Raw genomic sequence first — 18,181 nt, forward strand, 5'->3', positions numbered from 1 at the left:
GTGTGTGAGGGAGCCCCTGTCAGAGCTCTGCTCTCACCCTTCAGTGACCCTTAAATTGTTTTTATTTTGGTCTGCCCTGGATTTGAACAAGCCCTACATTTAGCACTACTGTACTGTGAGTTGCTTTTTAGGGATATTGTTACAATTTCTGGACAAAGGAGATCATTTGGTCTGACCATCAACTGTCACAAACTGTCACCATGGCTGACAAAGTGAAGAGATCTCTTTTTAAGACTTGTTTATCTTGTAGCAGCAAAAAATGTACACTGATAACTAACCCAGGGTGGTGAACTACGCTCCGCTCGCGGAGTTTGCTGACTATCCCGCACTCCGCGATACGTGGAGATCGCAGAGTTTTTTTTCGTCAACATCAAGTTGGTGACCGCAAGCGAGGAAAATCAACCTCACGGCGAGATCTTTCCTCATTTGCGATTGTCAACATAAAGTTGGCGAGTGTGAACGTGGAAAATAAACATCCCAGCAAGATTTCTCAACACGGGGTGGTCAGGTTTCTCACTGCAAGTGGTCACGTATGCTCGCGACCACTCGCAATGAGAAACTGCTTGTTTGCGTTGAGAAAGCTGTTGCTCAAGTAAAAATCTCTTGAGCAGCAGAAAAGGGAAAGAAGGGACTGCTTGCGATGTGCAAGGTGCCGTTCGCGATGATTGCACAGTGCGGACAAGCATTCGCACTGTGTAATTACCGCAAACTGCATTTTTCGATGGAACTCGGCCGCAGGCAGAGCTCCGCGTAGTGCAGCAGAGTTCTTTAGCCACTTTGCGGCTTTCCGCGTAGCGCAACTCCGTGAACCCCAACCAGGGTTACTGATAACCCACACTCTTGGTATATTTGTTGTCTTAAACATCAGTCAGCAGAATGTAAGATTGGTAAGTCTTTCTCAACTAAGACTCTCACGGACAGAGAAAGAGGCCGGTATTATTTCTCATAAGTAAATAGAATTTTCCTCCTTCTAAAGGAGATGCCATCACTTCAGGGGAAGATTCAGTGCCCTCCAAGAACTTCCATGAAGGCTGCGCACAAGAGGAGGCTTGTAATGTTCCTGAGCATGATTTATTTGGTACAGTCCTTGCAGCCACTTCCTCTACTGGCAAACCAGAGTCTAAGCGGTACAGAGATTCACCTATAGTAAAAAAGAAGAAGTCTTCAAGGGAAACCTCATAGATGACAAGAATGTCGACGATTTCAACTCCATCGTCGACAAGGAAGATATTGTCGACCATGAGAACTCCATCGACGAAGAGGACACCACTGACGTCGAGCATTCCGTCGACGACACCGTCGATAAACACACCGTCGACGACGACCATACCGTCGACGGCGATGGCCATACCATCAGCGATTTAGTCACAGTTGAGAACTTCGCAGCCAATAAAAGATGTGGGAGGAAATGTTTTTCACCTTTAAGGACGACAGATTTACCTCCAGTGCAAATATTGCCATCAGATCAAGAAGAAAAGGCTGACAGCTTACAGCCCAACACAACTGGATGTGAGATATGTCCCAGATTTTGGAGAGAAAGCGATGGACGATGAGGAGTCCTACAGTGAATATGTGCATCAGCAGGAGTACAAATCTGGGAGAACTCGAATTTATTTAATACAAAAACCACATAAATATAATAGAGAACCAGATGTGGTCCAAGTGCCCATGGCCCCCTTATCAACGCTGCAAAAAATGATGGATGCTTTTAATAAGTTATCACCGCAGCAACCAACCACTAATACTAACATGGGGTTACCTGTCACACCCATCCTCTCGGCTCTTCAACCTTGTCTTTTACCAGTTTCACGTCCTAGGTAGCCGTCACCGCTACCTCCTCCTCCAACGCCAAGGAGATCAGTCCATGGAGAAGATATGGATGAAGTTTACTCTAATGGTTCTACATACTCTGATATGGAAGATGATTGAGAGTTACCACCAGTTGGAGAAGATGATAATGGGTGAAAATCCATTGTTGCAAGTGGAAATGATGGGCCAATTCCGCAGGATGCTACGGATGATATTTCTAAATTTCATTCCTTGATTGAAAGAATGGCCAAGAAATTCGGCTTACTAATGACATCCGTAGATCAGCCATGCTTTCTTTATGACTTTAATGAGCAACCTCAGAAATACGTTAAGTCCGTACCCATTCTTGATTATGTCTGGTCAGAAGGTCTTGCATGAATGAAGATCCCTGCTACTGTTCCAGCGGGGATACCTCGTCTGGAGAAGCAATTCAAGACCCTGGATTCAGCTCCAGCTTGTCTCACGGGTCATACTAGACTGGATTCAGTAATTGCTCAGCGGCTCAAAGACGAACCAAGACCCCAATAACCACATCATCTAGTCTGCCTCGCAAGGATAGCAAGCGTACTGACAATCTGGGCTGGAGAATTTCCTCTATAGCAGCAACCTCAATTAAGAGAGCCAATGCCCTGGCGATTCTAGGTCGGTGTGATCGACAGATGGGGCATGACATTGATCCATTGCTTTAACTTATTCCAGAGGATAAAAGAGAAACATCGAGAGCTATCCTAAAGGTAGGAGAACCGACTTTTTCTTTTGTTATTGAAGCAGTAATGGATGCTTCGAATACAGGTTTTCGCCAGTTGGCAGGGGTTACAGTACTAAGGAGACAAGGCTTGTTAAAATCTGCAGCCTTCCGTACTGATGTCCAACCTAAGATCTTAGACATGCCTTATGATGGGCTAACTCTTTTTGGTAAACATGTTGATATAGGTTTGAAAAGTCTTAAAACTGACACAGCAGGAGTTTGAAACGCGTAGACCACCTCTTCGCACAGCTTAAGAATATATGAATTATGAAGTGAATTCAGTGAAAAAGATGTAATTTGTTCCCAATGCTGTTGTTGTAAATATTTGTATAGAATTGTGTTGTGATTGTTTTGAAACTGTATAGTGAATGTATGGGTGATGGAATGAATGTGATGAATGGAAGCTAGAATATGTGATTTCATTTTCTGTATTTTTTATATGTGTAAGCAATATATATGTAAAATGTGAATTTTGTTAAAAATTGAAAATTGTGTCTTGAGATTTGAAAAATTAAAATAATTGATTTATTCCAGACGGAAAAAGAGGTCTATGGAACATATTGTTTAACTTAATACGTTTCCTCCCCGAAGAAATAAGGTCAAATAGGTGGCAGTATTGGTGATCATTTTGTTATTTACTGACACAGCAAAGGCATTAGGACTGTTGCAGTATCGCAGATTCGGAACATCTACTTTTCGTGGCTCACGAAGATCACAAACTTTCGGAGCAGGATTTAATAAGTATGGAGGTCAGGGACGATCTTATTATCCTCAAACACAGTCTGGATACGATCAAGGATACTCCTTCAATCGAAACCAAAGACAAACTCATGGGAGGTCTTCAGGAACGAAGAGAGGTTCCTCACAAGCATGAAGCAATGGCAATCAGAAAAGAGCTTGACTTCCAGCTCATACCCTCTTTTCCATCTGGTTCTCAGAGGTTGGGGGGAGAATTTCCAGCATGGAAGAACATAACATTAGACAAATGGGTGATACAAATTGTCCAATCAGGCCATATGTTGGGGTTCATTCAGAGACCCCCAGTTTGCCCACCAAGAAAGGAACATCGTCTTCATCTGACGGAGCTGTAAATGGAGATTCCCGTGCTTGTCTTCAAAGGAGCCGCAGAGGTTGTCCCCAAATCCCAAAGGAATCAAGGTTTATATTCCAGGTTCTTCCTAATCAAAAAGAAGACAGGTCAATGGAGACCATTATTGGATCTGACAGAGCTGAACAAGCTTCTAAAGAAACATTCATTTGGATGCTTACTTTGCAAGAAGTCCTCCAGATGATGCAGGGAGGGGATTTTTTGACCTCCCTGGGCCTTCGAGACTTCCACAGACCAATTCATCAAAAACACAGACAGTACCTTCGATTCACAGTAGTGGGTCAGCACTGCCAAGTCAAGGATATCCCTTTTGGCCACAAATCAGCGCAGAAATATGCACCAAATGCACGCTCCAATTGCTGCTTTTCTCAGGATAGAAGGTCACCAGGTGTTCCCATACCTGGACGACTGGTTAGTGAAAGCGCCATCCAGGGAAAGAGCAAAAGCTTCCACGAATGCTTGCATCAATCTCTCCGGAGATTAAGGGGCATATTACCAACAAATAGCGATATTTATCGCTAAGTAGGGTTAGCGACAATATTTTTATTGCCGCGCATCACCGGTTTTTAACGCTGAGATAACTTGCTATTAGCAAGGTTTATCTCAAAAGCGATAAAAATCAGGCAAAATGCGTGAATATCGCTGAGAATACAGCGAAATTCATGCTTAGCGACGAAATGCTCTTAGCCATGTTATCCACCTCCCATTGGATAACATGGCTTAGAACTGGTCTGAGCAGGCGTTGGTTTTTGGCGATAGCGGGAATATTTCCATCGCTACGCCTGCCTTGCTAATAGGCGATAGCGACGTTAGCGACTGCTTTCAGTCGCTAACAGGTTGGGTACGCCCACTTTGCATGTCATTAGCGATAAATATCGCTGACATGCAAAGCGGGCCCCAAACCGCTCGCTATCGCCTAAAAGCTGTCGCTAACATCAGTTAGCGACAGCTTGCTAATAGAGCAATAGATTTATAGCTGCTTAGCGGCCTAAAACGGCCGCTAAATCGGCGATAATTGCCTATCGCCACCCTTGGTAATATGCCCCTAAGTCTCACTTTGAACAGGTAAAAGTCATTGTTGGAACCCCAAACAAAAATCCAATTTCTGGGAGCAATACTCAACACTCATTTGGGAAAAGCCTTTCCATTGGCTGAAAGAGTCAGAAAGTTACAGGCACTGGAAAAGATGATTGCTGGAAAACAATTGATTACAGTGAGACAATACAAGTCCCTGATAGGCCTGATGGCATCATGTTTAGGCCTCATTCCGTTAAGCAGGCTTCGTATGAGACCTGTTCAGCAAGAGCTGGATTTGCAATGGAAACAGGTGGAAGGATCTTGGGAAGATATGATCCGTGTCAAAAGGTGCTTGAAACAAGCTCTAATGTGGGGGAGGATTCCAGCAAACCTAAATGCAGGTCTTTCTTTCCTGCCTGTAACAGAGAGGTTATTCCTCACCACAGATGCATCCATGGGTGGATGGGGAGCTCACCTACACAAGCTTTCAACCAGAAACATCTGGTCAGATGCAGAGCAGAGGCTCCAGATCAATGAGTTGGAACTCCACGCCGTAAGATTTGGGTTACAATCGTCCCTCCCCAGATCGGCAGGTCAGGCAGTGCTAGTCAGAACAGACAATACAACATCCATGTTTTTCGTAGCCAAGCAAGGAGGTACTCGTTCCAGACTCCTTTAAGAAGAGGATCAGTTGCTGTGGAACTGGGCCATGTCTCACAGGATAGACATTGCTGTGGAACATCTGCCCGGCTGCCAGAACGATCAGTCGGATGCACTCTGTCAGCAACTGTCAGACTGTCACAAGTAGAAATGAGAACAGAAACAGGTTGATTACATTTAAAATCAGTGGGGTCACCCCGCACTCGTAGTGTTTGCCACTCGGAACAACAGGAAATGCCCGTGCTTCGCAGCAGGTTTTAGCATCTTGGGATGTTGAGCAATGGTCTTTCGATAAGTTGGTCCAAGATATTTGCCTACGCCTTTCCTCCTTTCCACCTTTTCCTCTTACCCCCAGGGTGTTGACAAAGGTGAAGATAGACCATTGCAATCTGATCTTCATTGCTCCGGCGTGGCCTCGACAGTACTGGTACAGGTAGCCACTGCAGTTGGCAGCACGTCCATCCATTCCTTTGACGGTGCATCCCAGGATGTTGTCCAGACATCATGGAGAGATTCTCCACCACGATCTTAAGTCTCTGAACTCGACACCATGGTACCTGACCACCTAGAATTTGGCCATTTGGATCTATCGCAGGAGTGTAAAAACAGATTCTGGTGCAGGCTCGAGCTCCAGCGACTATCAAGACTTACAACGCTAACTAGAAGCATTTCTGTATCAGATGCAGGAATAATGGTCATCCACTTCAATAAAGCCCTCTCAGATCCTTCCATATTTGTTACGTTTGGCCAAGAGTGGTCTCGAATATTCTTCCATCAGGGTGCATCTGGCTGCAATCTTGAGATTTAGATGGACTGACACAACAACCTCTACACTGTTCTCCCAAAAGGATCAATAAACACTTCATGAAAGGGCTCTTCAGAGCATTTCCACTTCTTCAACATCCTTCCGTTCCATGGGAGCCTCATACAGTCCTCGGCCAGCTGATGTTACCTCCTTTTGAGCCGATACACAGAGCAGACTTGAAATTTGTCTCATGGAAAACAGCCCTTCTCCTGGCTCTGACATCCGCTGGGAGAGTGGGAGAGATTCAGGCATTCGCCATCAGAGAATCTTTTCTCCGGTTAACCAAGAATTAAGTGATACTCAGGAACAATACTAAATTGATTCCTAAGATGCCTACTGACTTCCATCTCCATGAGCCGGCCATTCTTAGATCCTTCTTTCCCGATCCATGTTCAAAGGCAGAAAGATCATTACATTCTCTAAACTTGCGTCGATGTCTCAAATTCTATATAGACAAAACGAAGGACAGACGCACATCAGACCAGCTGTTTGTATCATATGGTCAAACATCATAAGGCCAAGCCCTGTCCAAACAGGGGATAGCTCGGTGGCTCTCAGCCTATATAACGTTCTGTCATGCCAAAGCCAAGCGTCTTCTCCAGGAAAGAGTGAAGGTGCATTCCACCAGGGGCATGGCTTCAACAATACTTTATAACGTGTACTGCTTGCTATTCTGATTCAAGCACGTAAGTATATCAAAGATCCAGTGTTGGAGAAGAAACTTGTTACTTACTTGTAACTCCAGTTCTCCAACATTGATATCTTTTATAGATTCACATGGGACCCTCCCTCATCCCCAGTCAGTGGCTCATCCTATTTTATTCTCACACTTGTGCTTTGAAATCTGAGCTATGGTGGCCTCTAGGGGAAGTAGGGCTGCTTAAGCTTCCACCTCATTGGCTGAAGTTTTTTTTTGCCTTCAAATGAGGAGGATGTGCTACTAAACATACTATGTTATTTATTATTTATTGTTTCAGGCCTATGGCCATTTTCCATTATATACTATATGCTGTATATTTTATACTCGTAAACTGCTATTTTAATGTGCAGGGGATTCCCAGTTTGATGACGGGGAATAATTCAAGCATGTGAATATATAAAACGGGAAACATCCATAACAACGCGGGCATTACCCCGCACTGCTATTACAACGCTGCTATTACAACGCAAGTCGTTACAACGATAGGGAATAGTTTAATTTTCTATCCAACACCTTCCCTACTGTCAACGTGGGCTGGAGTTGGAATAGAAAATTAAACTATTCCACTATCCAGCGCCCCCTAACGCAAGTCGTTGTAATGACATGTGGGGTAAAAGCCCACGTTGTAATGCCGTACAACCATATAAAACATACCAATATTAGAGAACTAGAGTTACAGGTAAGTAACTAGTTTCTACTATTTTACGTCGTCCAAAATGCCTTTGACAGTCGGCCCTGGCGTGGGTACGGCTTCTGCGGAGGAGAGCTCTCAACTAACACTCAGACTACTCGGCTGATCTTCTCACACTCTCTCATGCACTTGTGGTCAGCCAATCAAAAAACAGAACGATTCCCAGATCGCACCTCAGCAGATCCCAGATCGCTTCACTGGCTCTCGATGAAAGAGGGATCTCATTTGAGAATTGTGTCATATGCGCAAGTCCACGGCAACACAGTGGGCGAGTAAACTAGACCCTCCCGGCCCACCAGCCATCAAGGCACTTGGGGTCAGCCACTCTGATAGCATTTTGAGCTCAGTCTATTTTTAACAAACTTTCAAATTTCTTAAAGATGATTGTTGATTAATTCTTTGGAAGAGCCTGTTTCATTTCAACTCACTTTCTTTCAAATAAACGTTGAAATTATTCTTCCAGGGAATTTTGGCCATGATTTAGATCTTAGAGGATGGGTTACTCCAACACAACGGTGACGGATATCCTGTCTGCCGAAATATAAATCCTTCGTGACAGAGTAGCCCGTCTGCCAAGAACTAAATCAAGCACTTTGTTTTTATTGATATTAGCCCTAGATCTAAGGATTAAATTCGACCACCTTACCACACCTCATCCTGGAATTCTGGCACAGGCCGGAGCAACACAGGAATGGACACCCCTGCGCGTTTCAGCAGAAGGAGTCTGGGGAGCTCCAGGTCTCGGATTTGTTTGACGCCTTGACTTGGCTTTCTCCCATCAGCACCAGTATCTTTAGATGGTTCAAACCAGGTAGGCTTGCTCAGTCTCCTTGTGTTTTTGAGACAGTGTTGCAAATCTGGTGGGTTAGTTTTATTGTCTCTGTATGCCAGACTAGTTTCTACAACCAAAACTTTGTTTGAGCTGGTGGTTGCAGGTGGGGTCTCTGGTACTCATTTTTGGGGACCTTCACTTCTTTTTCCTCAACAAACTTTTATCTGGAGCAAGAAAGGGAAAAACACAAAAGAGGGAAAGAAGGATGAAGAGAAAGATGGAACACCATGACAAAGGAAGAAAGCTGGGAAGAAAAAGAACCTGCAACAGTGAGATAAAGGGACAGGAAGTGTAGGGAGAAGGAAGAAAGAGTCACGAGTTGGAATCAAGACTAGGGAGCCCTGATGTACGGAATGCTGGCATTCAATAGCACCTCTTTAGAAATTGAGAACTGGTTCTGGGCAAACTGTGTGAAATCTATATTCACACAAAGATTTGGAGGTGAAGTAAGTTACAAAGGGGGGCAGCTCAGAAGCAAATGATCCCTTAATATCTACCCCCAATTCAGGCCCTTTCTCATGCATGCATGTATGTGGTATGTCTCAGATCAGCATTTTCTGGCAGAGTTACCCTACCTCTTCTTGATGGTGTCTGAGGGGTCCCATGGTCCCCCACTCATCTGCTGAAGTATTTTATGCTGCCCCTCTTTTCCAAATAAGCCTTAAGCAACCTTAAGCAGCATCACCAGGCAGCTCATATCTAACCTCTCTCACAAACTCCTTAATCAGTAATTATGGGGCAGATGTATCAACATTCAATTTTGCGATTTGTAAATAGCGATTTTTAAGGAATCCCTATTTAGAAAACGCAAAATGGAATGTATGTAGAAAATCTCTAATTTTTAGCGATTTCTTAATTTTCCTTATTTGCAAATTCGCAAATAAGGAATAATTTCCCATGCATTCCTATGGGCCAGGAGGCCCATAGGAATGATTGTGAAATTAATCTCAATTTGCGATTCGCAATTTGCTAATCACGAATTGAGAATAATTTCAAGGGTGCAGGGGTGTCTCAAGGACACCCTGCTGCACCCCTGAAATGTACATGTGTGTGCATATGGCGCACATGCATGCCCTATGGGCATGTTCGTGCATCACATGCCACCTTCAAAAATGCCAACTTGTGCATTTTTTAAAGATTTCGCAAATTACCATCAACTACAAGTTGGTGGTAATTTGCGATTTCTTAACCAAAAATCGCAATTCACAAATGCTACATACATAGCATTTAAGGAATCGCAAAATTGCGATTCCTTAAATGCTATGGCAAAATAAAGAATTGCAAATTTTTGAGATTCCTTAATTTGCGAATTTTTGATGCATGCCAAAACATGCAAATAGACCGTTTGCGATTCGCAAACGGCTTGATACATCTAGGCCTATAACTGGCGCGCGTTCAGATCCTCTGCTACCTCCTGGCACCAGTAAGTAAGCATGAGATATTGCTTCCTCAACTGTGGCCTAAGCTGCTTACCCCAAGACATTGCTCATGGTGTGGGCCCTCACTCACCAGCCTTCTTCGTTCCAGAGTTCTCCGTTGACCCGCTGTTGCGCCCGTCCCCGGTCATGCTCAGCTTGGTGCTCGGATGGCGCTTTGGTTTGGCTGGGGGCTTCTTGGCACTGGATGAGTCGCCACCATTCTCCACGCTGCCCACGGAGTGGCAGGAGAGTGAGCGTGGAGCCATGGAGCTGGCACACGGATGCGGGGCATGCTCCTGGGAGGCTGGCATGGTCATGAAGCCCATTCGGAAATGCTTCCGGAAGGAGGCGATGTCCCGAACCTTCCCAACGGTCACATCCTTCCCGACACTGTAAGGAGAAAAAGACAGAGGTGGCTCGTCAGTTTCGATCCATCATGGCCGTCGTCAAACACTTTTATCAGTTGGTCAACGTCATCCCATCTCCCTCAACCCAACTGCCCCAAGCAATCCCAAGCCTTGGAACTGAGGGTGCTCCTGCAGAGTCGAGAAGCGCCGCCATGTTTTTGCACAGTTGAGAAGCACCGCCACGGAATTACAAACTCGGGGCCCAATGCACAAAGGGTAAGTCTACCTTGGACAGTGGCGGCTGGTGGCATTTGAAAGTGGTGAGGTGTAAAGGTTTGGGATGAGTGGCCTGTGGCTAGCGAGCATGCCCGACCGGAATAAGACAGGTTCGTGGAAGGGGGTTCTACCCCCCTCCCTGAAACTTTTTGGAAAAAAGAGTGGGCAAAGGGTGCATTTTCAAACAAATTTGAGAAAGCAAGAAGGTTTTGACAATCCCTATGACTTCAGTCAGTCCCGCAACATTAATGACAGCACCCCCGCTCTGAAAATTGTTCCAGCACCTTCACTATCTCCTCAGCATCCCAACAAACCTTCTGCTCGGTATGAGATAAACCAGGCCAGGCAGCATCTCTTCTGCAAAGGCACCAACAACAAACACGATACTCAACTTTCTTCGAACCCCAGCAGTTTTTAATGTATTACTTACACTTCCTTACACTACATTCTATTATAACTCATCTTAACCTATGCCTATCATGCCAAATACGTGTAGCGTCAAAGACCGGAAAAGCAGGGAACTACAAACCCAGGATCACTTCATTATACCGGAACACAATGATTACGGGGCATATGTATCAACGAACGCATTTGCAATTCTCAAATAGCGAATTTTAGAGAATCGCTATTTGAGAATCGCAAAACGATATGTTAATAAAAATTAGCCGTTTTTTTGTGATTCCCTCACATTGTTTAATTGCGACTTGCAAATTAAGAGTCGCAATTAAGGAATGGCTTCAACTGTGCGCGCAATTTGCGAGTACCCAATAGGTACTCGCAAATGCGCACGCAATTTCAAGGGTGCAAGGGTTCCAAAAGGACACCCTATTGCACCCCTGAAATGTACATGAGTGCACGTGGTGCACATACATGCCTTAGGGGCGGGTATGTGTGCCAGATGGCACTTTGAAAAAAGCAAAAAAGTGCTTTTTTAAAGGAAATAGCAAATTCCCACCAACTTGAAGTTGGTGGGAATTTGTGATTCCTTAAGGCAATAACGCAATTTGCGATGCCTACTACCATAGCATTTAGGGAATCGCAATTGCAATTCTCTAAATGCTTGGGAAAAATAAGGAACCGCAATTTTTGCGATTCCTTATTTTGCAAGTAGGTATTTGCCTACCTACATAGCACACAGGTAAACTGAGAATTTCAGCGTTTGCGAACGCAATTTAGCTTGATGCATATGGCCCACAGTGTTCTTACTCTGCGCTTCATATCAGCCTCTGAGCAGGCGGCCCTAGAATAAATGATTTCCAGCACGCGGAGAGCCTGGCGTTAGCCGCCTCCCTCCTCGGAGCTGCAGTAAAATACTGCAGCAGCTTCCCCGCCCCTGACACAACTGGGCGTGGCCTAGGGAAAGATGCAGGTTCCCACAAATGCCTTCAGCCTCTGAGGCAAGGAGGGCTGAGGAACAGTCAGCCTGTGGCCAGGTTAGGGAGGCTGATGTTTCTGAGAGGAGCACCGGGGCGGGGCGGGCCACAGGTAAGGCTCACAAACAGATGAATCCGGCCGGGCTGGGGCACCGTCAGTCATACTGCAAGAACACATCTATACGGGACTTCTCTAGTGCCTGAGAAGCGACAATATGTGTGGGAAAAGATCACTGAGATCAACGAAGGAATGACGTTTGCAGGCCAGGTTGTGGCTGATTCCACCCCAGCCCTCCCACCCGTTCAGATGCAGGCGCCATTCTATGCGTTTACAGTATAGACACCTAGAGGGGGCCACAGATGTCCGGGAAACGACTGAACCCAAAGAGACAGACAAGTCTCTGCCTTTACAAACATACATTTGATTCCACCCACTCATGCTTTGCTGCCTTCCTGCCCAGGGTCACAGGTCTCATCAGCCACTTCCATTCAGCAATCCTCAACACGCTTCCTCGCGCTCCTATATCAGCCTTGCTCCTCTTTACACTGAAAAGGCGACCCTAGGCGCCCTAGTAAAAATATTTGCAGCGCTTTATCAGTCTGCTGAGCCTTGACCATAGCTGTTGGAACAGGAAGTAAGCCAATCACAAAGCTGCAATGGGTAGGCCATTTTTTCTATGTAGGCTGCAAAGGGAGAGTGCGCATGACCGCTTTGGCCGGCCCCAGAGGGGTACACTGCCTCACATTTAGGGCACACAGCCTCCCCTTCAAAGCATGCTGTAGCACCTTTAACACGTGCGTTATCGTGTTCCGGGCATACAGCATCCGCCCCCTAATTATTGTGTTATTTCATAAATAGTTGGGTACCGGAGCTTTCAGTCGGGTATGATAAGATGTCTGTGCAATTTCACCTGCGATTTTTAAATATTCACTCTGACAAAAACACACACACACACTCTCTCTCGTCCCTGTTTTGAAGGTCTTTAAACAGGGTTCTTTTTCAGAATACTGTGTCTGAAGCACCCCTCACAATCCGCACCCCTTTCCCTTTCCACTGGCCCTTAAGCCCCCCTCAAGCGCTGCTTCCCATATATTGATTAACATGATACGCCAGCGAGATTGTGGAAAATCTGATGCTCCCCCCACAGTCTTACTGACCAATCCCCGCCCCTGCCTGGAAGAGAACTAGGATTACAGGTAAGCCACTGTTCATTGCCACTCCTGCGTACGACTCTCCAGAGGTAGCAGCGGAGGGTCGTCAAGACTTACTCAAGTGGCAGGGCTCTGGAGCGTGCATACTGTACGAGTTTATATTCTATAAACATGGGGGCAGATCTACAAGAAAGTGCCGCGGCGCGGCACCGCAAGCCCTTTGGCTGCCCACGCTGCGGCACTTTCAGAGCACAGGAATGCGACATATTTACAAGAATATGTCGCATTCCTGTGCTCTCCCCTGTGCTGGCGCAGAAACAGCTGCCATGCACGGCGCAGACACTCTTGCACCCTGGTGCAAGGATGCCTGCGCCGTGGGGATATTGTTTTTGTGCAGGAAGGGGCACTTTCCTGCACAAAAACAATCACTAAAGGCTTTTTCCTCTTTCAATGCGCGCTGTAGAATGCAGGGCGCATTGGAAGAGGAAAAAACGAGGAGAAATGAAAACATTTCTCCTCGTTGCGCCTCGCTACACAACCTCTAGGGTGGCCTAGCATTCAGGCACATCTCCAGATTTACGATTTCTCGTAAATCTGGAGATGTGTCTTGTTCCATGGGTGTGGCGTTGGAACACCCACAGCAACACCCATGGAACGCCCCTTCAACGCAAACTGCTGGCTGTGAAGGGGCCGTATTTACAAGGAGAGGAAAAGTCATGCAGGGTGGCTTTTCCTGTCCTTGTAAATATGGAGGAGTCCCCTGCGCCACCTGTACGTCACGAAAAGTGACGCACTGGTGGCGCAGGGGGCTTGTAAATCGGCCCCTCAATGTCTAATCAGAGCTGTAGCTTTTGAAAAAGAATAGGTGCTCGTTTGGATGCAGGAAAGGTGTGTCTCCTAAAACAACACACACAAAATGTAGAAGGCGCTGGCACCTTTGCTGCCTGAGACATGACCCAAAGCACTAATAAACAGTACAGCTCTAAACTGAAGTCAGTTGGCCCCTGAAGAGCAGTGATGGGCAGTGAGACATATGGGGCTGCTCTCAGTACACTGTGGGAACTCCTGGGTTACCAGAGCCTAGGGGGGGGCTTCAGCCAGTTGATGGGGCCAGGTACCAGGCAGGGTGTGTAATACCCAGGTTGCCTGTGAGATGTTTGCGCTCTGCCCTATATTTCTGCTGTTCTGGGTGCTTCACTGAACAACTGAGTGGGTTTGTGCTCCAACTGCTGAGATTCTAGAAAACACAGTCCCAGAAATCTGGCAACCCAAAACAAAATCCCACCACCCAAGCAGGCATAGGGGCAGGAAAGCCCACGGTGATGTGTTAGGGGACCCACGTCTGAGTGTGCTGTTACTGGGTCCGCAGGGGATGCTGCAGTCTGTATTCTCATTGGGAATAGGGTTCTACGCGGAGGGGTGTAAGGTGTCCATCTGTCCCATCATCAAGCAGTCGGCGTTGGAGCTGAACCACTGCCTGCAGAGGACATTGTGTAGTAATTGCATTCATATAGCGCTTACTACCCCTGATGATGCGTCAAACCGCTTTTTAAGGCAATTAGCACGCTACTCCGGAACCAATAAAGGATTAGTGTTGAATTAGTATAGTGAAAATATGAAAGTAATTTGAGTGGTGGATATGTTAGTCAGCTATTTGGATTGAGAAGGATAGCAGAGGGATAGAAGAGGGAAAAAGGTTTGCATTGATATAGCGCTTGCTGCCCCTGACGAGGTGTCAAAGCACTTTTTGGCGAGGAGCACGCTACTCCAGAACCCATAAAGGATTAGTGGTGAATTACTATAGTGAAACAGGAAAGTGAATTTGAGTGGTGGATGTGTTAGTCAGTTATATGGATTGAGAAGGGTAGCGAAGGGATAGAAGAGGGAAAAAGGACATGTGGAGGCGTTGTGCTCTCCGGCCCCAGCTGATCCCCCCCCCCTCCCCCCCAGTGCTTGTCCGAGGCCTCCAGCGGCACCAACAGTGCCCACCAGCAGCCAGCGAGGAGCGACCTTCACATCTGCTGCTCCTGGGCAGGGGCAGAGAGATGCCACCCTCTCAACTGGCTCATCTTTGCCGCTGGCCGCGCGACGCGAAGGGGAGCTAAGCGAGACAGCATCTTAGTCCCACATTCCGCGCGCACGCCAGCTCTGGCCCGCCCCCTTTCATGCGTGTCCAATGGGCGCGGGCCACCAGGTGTGAGGGGCGGCCCTTAAGGGGTTTAAGTCTAGCGCGGCAGCAAGGCTCGGCCTTTCCTGCCGTCGCGTTCCTGGCTGCTCTGCGCTGTTAACTGCTGAGACAGCACCATATATGACTAGTGATGGCCAAGCTGCTCACCACAGGGATCATGTTAAATGAGAATGTTTACCATAGCAGGTTTCATCATTATTCAGACTAACCCTGTAGGCACAGGACAGCCCCTTACAGAGAAGGAAATTGTGTTAGCGCGCATATGTTCAGCAATGATGATTAGTTGTTTGGCGCACATGTGTTTCAGCTATGACAGTCAGTTTTGAGCCTGAACACCAAGTGCTCTAGCAGGAGTCACAGCCACTTCTTGGCCCTCACTGTAAAATGAATTATGCTATGCAGGACGGTGAACACGCCATCCCGAGTGGGGCATTCCTTCATTTGCTGAGGTCAACTTTATTCATTTCTTTTATTCATGCGTTTTATATAGCGCGGACTTCGCCCGGGGGCGTGCGAGCGCTACACATTAGGAACAGTAAATGACAGGAAAAACTTGCAAAAGCAGACGTTAAGTACATGTGGTAAAAGTGCTAACGAAATACATGAGGTAGCAAACAGTGCATGACAGGGGAAAAAATGACAAGCGTGCAGGTTACAAGAGAAACAGCATACAATTAAGTTGAAATACGGCAATATATGATAGACACTCCGGCACATGAACAAACGTTATGGAAGCAATGGTAGCACTTGTGCAAGTAGCAAAGGCAAACAACAGTTGCGAGGTAGCGAACAGTGTGTTACAAGAGAAAAGTGACGTGGGCAAGTTACGTAAGAGTACCAAACACAGGTACAAGGAATCCGATCCCCCATATACCAATTCCAGATGAAAACAGCGAACGCATTGCTCATTAAGCAAATAAATATAAGAAAGGTGAATAAATATGACATGTTCATAAACAGCTAAGTCACAGAGTGAGGAAAAGTTAGTATGTAGACCTCAGGCAGACAAGCAAACGACTTTGGAATGAGACAGAAAGCGATTTTCTGTACATCAAAACTTGGAAAGGCCTTTAGCAATTTACCTTATGTACAACATAAAACTGGAAGGACGATTGACTGTAACTCCATTGTCTATTTACTTCTGATGCTGGGCCCCACAGCAAGAAAACGTTCAGCGGTAGGGAACTTTCTCATTCCCATCACTTTTGCTTCCTGGTACCAATATCACTGGTTTCCACTGGCAACAAATAAAATTATGCAAATAATCACTCACCGAGTCCTTGTATCCCATTTACGAAGGAAAACAGCTACCTTATTGCATAGTAAGCGAAACCAGGAAATGGGACAAATAGGTTAATTTGAAGTAACCCCCTTTTCATGTTCACAGAGTGAGAAAGAGTCAAGTAACTAGACTTCAGGCGAGCAAAGAAATGACTTCTGGTAAATTGTCTTGCCTCTTTGCAGCGACTGTTGCGTGTGGGTGATGGGCCAATCTTACGTTCCCAGGCTGGAACGATGGGCGACTTCCAAAAGATGGAATTTGGCTTTTGCTAGGACATACATTCGGTGGTTGGGTTTCCTGGTATGAGATGGGGCCAGCTGGAAAATAAGCTTGAACAACGTTTGATAGTACAGGCCGGTCCTTCCAATATTCTCATTATACACTTAGGAGGGAACGACCTGGTCCCTGATTCGGGCCATGCAGAAGGGCGTGGCCGCCAGAAGGGCGTGGCCGCATAACGAAAAGGCTAGGAGCTACTGAGCTATTAGAACAGTCCCGCAGGAGGGTCAACAGGTCCATGCAGAAGTTCATGGAGAAAAGAGGACTTATTAGGCACGCACTCATGCAAGAAAGAACTGATGGTTATTACGAGAGCGACGGGGTGCCTGGTCTGGGTTGGGTATGGATTTTTCCTCCTAGACGTACAAGAAGCTTTGTCAGCGGCAGGTTGTAAGTAGCATGTTTGGTAGGGCCATGCAGAAATTCATGGAAAGGAGAGGCCTGGGGTTCATCAGGCATGCATTGATTCAGGAAAGGACTGTGGGTTATTACGAAAAGGACGGGGTGCACTTGTCTGGGCTGGGTATGGATGTCTTTCTCTTAGACTTGGAAGAGTACCTAACAGCAGCAGGGTGCCAGTGACCTGCCTGACAGGTACCAATGCGGCGGAGACGGGAAGATACAAGTGATGAAAACAGTAACGGAAAGTAAGAGGTGGTGGGGGGGCTCTGTCATCGACGGGGGCCTCCTCCAGAGCTGTGGCGGAGTACAGGGCGATCTGGAAGCAGATGGACAGTAGGGGTACCTCTGCGGCAGAAGGACACAGTCAATACCTCTGCCTGGCACAGTAGGGGTGCCTGAGCCAAGAACCTGGAGCCGAGGGGGTTCCAGCGAACAGCGTCGGCGCCCCGTTAGTCCTTCGGGCGGTCGGGGGGCCTGAACCGACCGGGGGTGTGCCTCATCGCTCCGCCCTGACAGGGGGGGCGGGAGTGAACGAAAGAAAGTGATAAGGGACTGCACCGTCAGAGCATCGACTCGCCGTGCAAGAATGGCTCATTAGGCATGCGGGACAGCGAGGGGCTGCCGCATTGGATCGCCCGTAAGATGACCCACCTTATTTCCACTTGTTGTGCAAAATAAACCTGCACCACTGCTTTCCCACTAATTTGTCTCATGAGTTTCCTTGGTATGTGAGTGTTATGGGGCGCAGAGTGGTGTAAGCGCTGGGAGTGTGGGCACTATGTCCCAGAGGAGGCAGGTGCAGCTGCTGCAGACGGTGCTCGGCAAAGGGCAGGGCCGGACGGGGGACTTCAAACAGCACCGGCAAAAATGATACATCCAGCCCCCACCTGCAGACGGGCTGAAGCGCGCTAGAACCAGAGCAGCTCTTTCAAATTGATGCTAGGATTATCTAATGTGCACCCCCACTCCTGGAGAGACACGTGCCGTAGTGGCTCTACGGCTGTACGTGGCGCAGTTCTACAGAGCCATAGTGGGCCACATCCCAGCTCATCAGAGGCACACTACCCCAGCCCTCCTGGCTGGAGCCCAGTAGC

General features: G+C 47.0%; 1 protein-coding gene across 1 annotated transcript in view; it reads right to left on the minus strand.

Moving 5' to 3' along the window:
• NYAP1 (neuronal tyrosine phosphorylated phosphoinositide-3-kinase adaptor 1) overlaps positions 1-18,181 on the minus strand; it is a 436,069-nt gene that overhangs the window by 161,879 nt on the left and 256,009 nt on the right. The window contains exon 3 of the mRNA XM_078669654.1: positions 9,880-10,178. Coding sequence (XP_078525780.1) covers positions 9,880-10,178 — 299 coding nt within the window. The remainder of the gene's footprint in view (positions 1-9,879; positions 10,179-18,181) is intronic.

The sequence above is a fragment of the Lissotriton helveticus genome, chromosome 12 (genome assembly GCF_964261635.1).
Source record: "Lissotriton helveticus chromosome 12, aLisHel1.1, whole genome shotgun sequence".
Taxonomy (NCBI): Eukaryota; Metazoa; Chordata; class Amphibia; order Caudata; family Salamandridae; genus Lissotriton; species Lissotriton helveticus.